The sequence below is a fragment of the Lolium rigidum genome, chromosome 1, assembly GCF_022539505.1.
Source record: "Lolium rigidum isolate FL_2022 chromosome 1, APGP_CSIRO_Lrig_0.1, whole genome shotgun sequence".
NCBI classification, from domain to species: Eukaryota; Viridiplantae; Streptophyta; class Magnoliopsida; order Poales; family Poaceae; genus Lolium; species Lolium rigidum.
In genome coordinates this window covers 149,673,703-149,681,147 of record NC_061508.1, presented here as the reverse complement: position 1 = coordinate 149,681,147, position 7,445 = coordinate 149,673,703, and the positions used below count along the sequence as shown (strand labels likewise).

Sequence of the window (7,445 nt, the reverse complement as noted above, 5' to 3'; positions counted from 1 at the left end):
CCAATCTTCTTGCCTACAATTGTGTTGCTGTAAGAATCACAAGGGTAATCAAACGACTACTGGACAATATGCAAGATTGGCTGAGTCAGAACTAAAGAACAAAAAAAAAATGGCAATTTACAAAGGCAAACCCATAAACTGCATCCACATGCAAAGCTAAAATATTATTAACTTCACTGTAAGCACAGTGTGAAGCAATAGAACAAATTCTGTATCAAAGATAGAATTACTGGATACAGCAATTCTTCACTCCTGTCTATAAAACCACAAAACCTTAAGCAGAATTCCAAAAAAAAACTTTCCACGGGAGACCACCACTTGGCAAAAGATGCAATGCCACATTGCACCTGAGTGGCCTTTTTACTACACCATTATAGCCAAGATGTCTGCTTGTTTTGTGCCACCGATGGACAGACCCAATTCAAGGAAGATGCTTTCAGGATGAGCTTGTTAGGTCCATCACTTTGTAGAGGGAAACAGATCAACTTGAGGAGCACCAGCGGCACCATTGTTGCCTTGAACAGTTTTTGATTTCAACCGCAGCTCAGGTGAAGATGCCAGGGCATTGATGGCCTCTTCTGGAGGTAAACAGCGCTTTGAGAAGTACATGCCTATTCCTTTGGTCTTCTGGGGAAGTTTGGCTGCTGCTTTAGTCTTCTGGGGAAGACTGGGACTGGCTGTTGCTTTAGTCTTCTGGGGATCATTCACTGGAAAAACAAAAACAAAAAAAACGTTAGTGAGGCTGTCAAGGACAATAGTGCAACATTCCTACTGGTAAAAGATGAACAAGTAGGGTAGTACCAGGTGAGTTAGTTAAGCCAAGCTTGTCAAGAACCTCTTTCTTAACCTGCAGCCAAACAAGAGCAGCTTAATGCAGCAAAATCTTTGATCCATTTAACCTCTCTTCAACTACTAATCATGCTACTAGTACATGAACAGTAATGAACCAAGTAAGATGTGCTGATTGGATTCTGACCTGCCAGCGGTTATCAACAAAGTCAGATATCTCCCTCACTTTGCGGTTCAGTTGAATCTTTGCAACAGTTGGAAATTTCTGATGCAGTGACTCAACCAGCTTGTTGATACCATCTCGACTTGACCGTATCACCCCAACCTGGTTTGGAGTTAAACAAAGAATAAGTAAAGATGTCTTGAAAATACCATCTCCAATCAACAGAGAATACAAATGAGTCATGGCTACTTACAATTTCTGGCAGATCTGTATCCAGTATAGAGGATGCAGCAGAAGGACTACTCTTCGCATTCGACTGATTGGTTTCTTCAGCAATTGCAGAACTGTCAATGACTGGTACATCGACAACTCCACCCCCTGGACAGATACGCATTGAAAGAACTTGCAGACAAAGCTGCTCAACCTTGGAAGTTCCCATGAGATCTTGTGCAGTCAATAGTTCAGCCTTTTCATGAGCTAAGTTGGATATTACAAGAGGTTGACTCTTACGGAGAGCCTGTTCAGTCAAATTGTTTAGCACTTTTTGCTGGCGTAGCAAAGTTCTGAATTCCTCAATTTCTGGACACTGGCTGGGTGGCAAACTACTGGCCTCATCATCTTTATCATCATCCAATAAACCTTCTATTTGAATGCCCTGCAGGAAAGAAACTAAGGTGTTGAATTGTATGATGGATACTTGGAAATGCAGAAGCATACTTATAGAGAAGAAAACAATGATCTCACATATGCTGCCAAACAGAATTGAAGGTGTATCAACTAAGCAGACCCACTTTTTTGTTTTTTAAATTGAATTATAATTTCTACTCTAATCTTCTAATAGGCATCGGCAAAAGTTGTTTGTTTGGAAAGACAAAGGGGACAAGATAAATATTTGCAGGATGGACTAGCTAAATGCATTAAAGAATATTGGAGAGTTTCTGTTACATATTTGAATGCAGGTTTAAGCTTTCTGGCTTCCACTTTTGTTAATTCAAGTTGGTAGTTGCTTGGTTAGTTGTAAGCATACACAGACAAACAAATGTGAAATACAATTCCCACCTTATGTTAGCAAAAATAATGCATTTGTTCAATGATACAAGTCAAGAATATACCTCATTATCTGACAGGTAACCATCAGGCACGACAAAACTATCTTCCTCTTCTTCATCTGTTATCTTGGAATCTTCCTCTACAACCTCATCAGCGTCCTTCTCACAGTCAGAAAGGCTCTCACCAGGATCCTCCTGTGCAACAAACATAACATGAGTATCTATGACAGACAGAAAGGACAAGAAAGCAAGATCACCAGCAATTACCTCCTCCCATTCGTCATCACTATCAATTTCATAATCAAGATCAGGGTCCATCTTGAGTGGGCACTTTGGACCAACAAAAGCACTGCAAATATTATAAAACATAACATGATGTGACAGTAGATTGGAAAACAATAAAAATGTTTATATACTGCAGATTAAGTTTTAACCTTTGCTTCCTCCAAGTGCCATAATAAGCCGGTCTGTTACTTTTGGCAAATTGCAGAAGCTTTCTCTTTATCAATCTAGTTGTCAGAGAATTATTACTATTGGTGACATGAGACTGCATCTCACTGGCTGGAAGCATATCAATGTCATTTCCCAGTTTATCTGATTCATTTTCTTGACTTGAGTTGTGGCAAGTGTCTTCATTTGAAGTAGAAAGTACTTCATCAAGCATGTCATCAGAGGTTTTTTGAAGCTTGAGCGCTTTAAATGCCTCCTTCTTAGGTTTGTGTCTGATACCCCATCTGCTGGACCTGTTATAGCTTGATAACTTTTGCCAACCAGTGATCTGCAACCTGTGAAGTATTCCCATTCAATAAATATCAGTGGTATATCTAAAACATGTAAAAGGGAACAATAATACATGGCACTTGAAATTTTCCAAAAGTAATTCATGAAACTGATGTAGCCATTTCTCTGGGAAGGCCAGAGCATGTTTTTAAGCAATCGCATGCATGTGTTAACAAGTTAACGTAGTACTAGAAACAACATTGACTTAGGAGACATTGCTCACCTCCGAAGATACTCCAAAGTCCACCTCTCTTTCAGAGAGAAGGAAGAATCAATTATTGATGTAGCAGCTGATACCAGCTCCTTGTTGGTGGTGCATTGATCAACAGAGCATGCACCTGTGTTATTCTCTCCAGATTTATCCTGTTTTTCACCATCCTTACTTTTGAAAAAGCGCTGCATCAAAGAAGCTTGCTTCTGAAGGGCCTGTTGTTTCTTGAGCTGTGCAGCTTCCTTCTCAAGACGCTTCTGTTCTTTCTCAGCTTCCTCTTGCTGCCTCTTTTGTTGTTTCCTTAATTCAGCTTCTTCCTTTTCACGGCGCTTCTGTTCTTTCAGTGCTTCTTCTTCCTGCTTCTTTTGGCGTTTCTTCGCTTCAGCATCTTCCTTTTCACATCTCTTCTGTTCTCTCAGTGCCTCTTCTTGCATTTTCTTTTGTTGCTTCATTATATGATGTTCCTCTTTCTCCTGGCGTTTTGCTTCCTTCTCAAGTTGTTTTTGCATTTTCTGAACTGCCTTCTCCTACAATTTGGTAGTATAACATCAAATTAATGGATAAAATGGGCATGCAGTTCGCCTGCTACACTACCATTGTACTATTGCACTCCTACATCACTTTAAAACAGACCTAATTTATGGTGTAGTGTTATACAAGAAAACAATATGTCCACCAAACCAGTATACTTAGCTCAAACATTAAAACCAAATAATCCTTGCTTAGCAGGTGCATTATGATATCCTAATTTATTTTGGAAGAAACTAAGTTATCTTGCAAGTGATGGGGCTAAGAATAAACACTGCTATAACCACTAGTATAATGACACCATGGTTATGTATATGTATTGAGAGTTAAAGCAATAAAATTAAAAAAAGTCACTGGAAATTTGAGTGACATGCATCAACTTCATGTATAGGAATTTTAGCATTATATTCATACCATATATAAAATACCTAACCACATTCCTTATAATTCTTTAAATAATTGAATGAAATATCTTAGATGATGCAATGGAAAGAGACACTAACAGTGATAGAGGCATTTCCATTTGGCAACTCAGAACCATGTAGAGTCTCTATTCTGCCAGCAGTTCCCTCAGTTTCTCTCATCTCTTGCATTGACTGGTTAGCTGTTGATTCTACATCTTTGGCAACCCTACGATCAGAAATAACTACAAATATTAGTGCTTCAGAGCCTCAAAGCTTTAAATGAGGTGGGCATGCCAACACCAATAAACAAAACAAAGTGCAAGAGGTACACACCGTGGAATGTTGTTCTTTTGTGTCAACCTTTCCACCATTGATCTGATCCCTTCCAAGTTCAATGCTTTGCTTAGCTTTATTGATACTTTTCTAAGCTCATTTACTTGAGCTTCAGCTCCTGGAGATTCCAGGACTGACAAAGATGCTGAAATATACATCCACTTAGAGGGCAGCAAACAAAAAGTATGGAGTAGGCAATTTAACTTAGTTCACAGTTCTTGCAGTTAAATGTCAAGACCAAAGCTAACTTACAACAGCATCTGGAGAGTAATTTAGCAGCAAAACATGTTATATATGGAAAGAATAGGCACAGATTCAGCTACACAAAGACGAAATTCAATTTGCATATGAATGGACTACTTTCAAAAGTTGGCAGATGGAAGTTGAGACATGGTGGTAAAAAGAAAAGACTTACAATGGATAGCGCTGATCCTCTCGTGGATCTTCTTTCTGGCAGTTCTTCGCCCACTTAAGAAACCACGAATTTTCACAGGCATTAACTTGAGATCTCTCACCTGTCAATTAACAACAACCAAGGAAGCCACCACTTAAGAAACCACGAATTTTCACAGGCTGAAGAAACACAGAAGTGAACTGACACTATTACGACACCAGCATGTAACACAGTAGGATTTACCTCCCAGCACCAAAGAGACATCTCCGATTCATCTTCCAGCACATCAGCATCGGGGCTGGACTGCCCGTACATCATCCGCTGCCCAATGAGCAGCACGGAGCTGCGGACCGAAGCCAGCGAGACACCCTCGGTCTCCCTGAGCTTCTCAAACGCCTCGTCCACCAGCCTGGTCAGCCCAAGGGCGCTCTCCTCCAGCAGGCACCCAATCACCGCGTTGCTCGACAGGTTGCCCCCGTCGAGCTGCATCCTGTGGCCCGAGACCTCCCTGTAGTACTCGAAGAGGCCCTGCAGCTCCTGCCGGCACCCGGCCACGAGGGCCTCCTTCTCCGCGGCAGCAATCGCGGGCCCGTTGGAGGCCCTCTTCCGCTTCAGCTGCTTCTGCACTTGCACGATGGTGTCCGTCAACGTCGGCGGCGTTGCCTGCGCTGGGGCGCCGTCGATGTCCATCGCGTCGAGCTCGGCGGATCGGTTGAGCGCGACGGGGCCGTCGACCTGCATCTGCGACTGGTCCGGCATGGCGGCGTCGCCGGCGCTGGGGGCTTCGGAGCGAGCGACGCCGAGGATCGCGCCGCCGCCGTCCATCGTGGGGATTGGTGGCGGGTAGGGTTCGGGTCGCGGGTTTGGGAGGGGTTCAGGTGTCGCGGACGCCTGCGCGGGAACCGCGGCGCATTCCTCGGCCCGGACCTGACTGCGAGTAATCCTCTACCGCTACCTGCGCAACGAATCAGGATCTGGTCGGGTTCGGATTTTGACAGCCAGTGACGGAGCGGGAGGAATCTAGGGTTCCTTACCAGCGGAGGAGATCCCGCGCCGGTTGCCGCCGCCGAGGAGGGCGCCGCCTGCGAGAGAACCGAGCTCCTTCCCCGTGGAGGCGGCACGCGCGCCTCGGCTGGGGGAACACGAAGGGGATCCGGCGGCGGGGAAGGGGGAGGCCGGTGCCTGCGAGGCGACGGCGGGTGGAGCCGGGAGGCGGCGGTGGGAGGAGAAGGGCGCGCGGGCGGGCGGGTTTGGAGAATTGGAGCGAGGGATGTTGGGGATTGAGATTCAAAGAGGGGTGGTGGTGCGCATTAGTACGCCGCTTTCCCGCTTCCGAACGAAACGATTTGACCCATTTCTATTCCCCCCGCGCGCGCGCGCCGCAGGTTTGGCCCGCGCCAAAACGGAAAATGGGCAAAACCGCGCGCCCCCGTGTCCGTTTTTTCGTGGGTGCCCCGCCAAAGCCCAAAAGTGCACGCACGAGCCGAGCCACCGAAACTTGCTGCCGTGGACCCGTGGTGGCTCCGGTTCGATACATACGGCTAAAATCGACTAAAGGAGAAGGTATCTCAAAGACCAAAAAAAAAATGAAGTTGAAAAAGTAGCTCAAATCAGTTAGGCTTAGTTTGGTTACTTAGTAAAGCCGTAGTAACTGAAAACCAAAGTATCCAAACATGCGGCTAACAAATACCACGGGGTTTCTCCTTTTCTTAGTTTTAGAAAAAAATGAGGGCGAAATACCATTTTCTCCAATACTTTAGAAGAAAAACTATAGTTTTGCATAATACTTCATTTCTAAACAGTATTTATTGGAACCGGACGTCCTAAAATATTAAATATATTAGTATTTTTAGAAATCGAAGTATTAATAGTTTGATGCCAAAAGGGGCCTTACTCTCGTCGTACCATAGTCTCTCTATAAAAGAAAAGGCCGATTTTGATAGGACAAAGATGCCCTCTCTAGAAGGGTGACCCGTGTCCCTGCTCCTCACACATGGCACGCCCTAGTGCGTTAATGGTGTTTCCTAACTTCCATTTTATTGGGTGGTGAGTGTGTAGCGGGGATAGCATCTCTCCGCCTCGTCGTATTCTGCTTCGCTTCCTCCTGGGTCTGCTTAATGTGCATTGCCCATTGCTCCGCAAGCTCTGCCGCTCTCTCGTATTCTTCCTCCACCATCCGCTCATGCTCTTGGGCTTTCTCGTACTTTTTTGCCGTTTCTACCTTGTCCTTTAGGACAGTTGAGGTGAGCTTGAACAAGTTTTGAGCTTCCGCTAGGAGTTCTTTACGTCTACATTCAAAGGCTTCCAGATCCGCCGCCACCTATGGGGTGATCGGATTGGTCAGGATTAATTTTCTCCGTTCTCGCCTGCCATCTGCACGAGCATTTCAGCTACTTTCATGTCCTGAAAGTTTAGGATACTGCCTTCCGGTTGATCCGTCTTACGTGTGTGAACACGTGGCGGAGCATCCGGAAGCACTTGATCCTGGATTGCTGCTTGAGGTGGAGTCTTCGATGAATCGTCATCTTCCTCCTCATCTAAGCCAGCTAAGGTTGCGAAGACCTGCTTTGGCGGAGATGATTCACCATCAGCTTTCTAAATGTCTTCCAACTCCTTACAATATGCCTTGTATTCTTCCGAAGCCACGGGAGAGAGACGTCTTCTGAGATCAGGCTGAGGCTATCGAGCAAGGAGTCCTCGTTGTTTCTGGCACCTTCTGGGTACTCGGATCTATTCCTATCTCCGACATCCTCTAGCTACGTGGGTCCATCACCTTCCATATGAGAGGCGGATC

At 45.0% G+C, this 7,445-nt stretch overlaps 1 protein-coding gene across 1 annotated transcript; it reads right to left on the bottom strand.

Moving 5' to 3' along the window:
- Positions 1-459: 459 nt before the first annotated feature.
- Positions 460-5,476, bottom strand: LOC124682565 (chromatin assembly factor 1 subunit FSM). The gene is made up of 12 exons (XM_047217223.1): positions 4,895-5,476; positions 4,673-4,772; positions 4,258-4,402; positions 4,024-4,150; positions 3,005-3,519; positions 2,436-2,786; positions 2,269-2,350; positions 2,065-2,196; positions 1,206-1,607; positions 977-1,114; positions 802-847; positions 460-683 (listed from the first exon to the last, which is right to left on the bottom strand). Exons 1-12 carry the CDS (start codon positions 5,474-5,476, stop codon positions 460-462), a joined length of 2,844 nt encoding a protein of 947 aa, XP_047073179.1.
- Between the last annotated feature and the right edge of the window lie 1,969 nt (positions 5,477-7,445).

What these genes read in the sequence shown, in the direction of transcription:
- LOC124682565 (XM_047217223.1), bottom strand. Translation starts at nt 5,476, where the DNA reads ATGGACGGCGGCGGCGCGATCCTCGGCGTCGCTCGCTCCGAAGCCCCC. An exon ending in TGTCTCTTTGGTGCTGGGAG is followed by an intron (nt 4,773 to 4,894) that starts GTAAATCCTACT and finishes GTTAATTGACAG; the next exon opens with GTGAGAGATCTCAAGTTAAT. An exon ending in GAGGATCAGCGCTATCCATT is followed by an intron (nt 4,403 to 4,672) that starts GTAAGTCTTTTC and finishes TGTATATTTCAG; the next exon opens with CATCTTTGTCAGTCCTGGAA.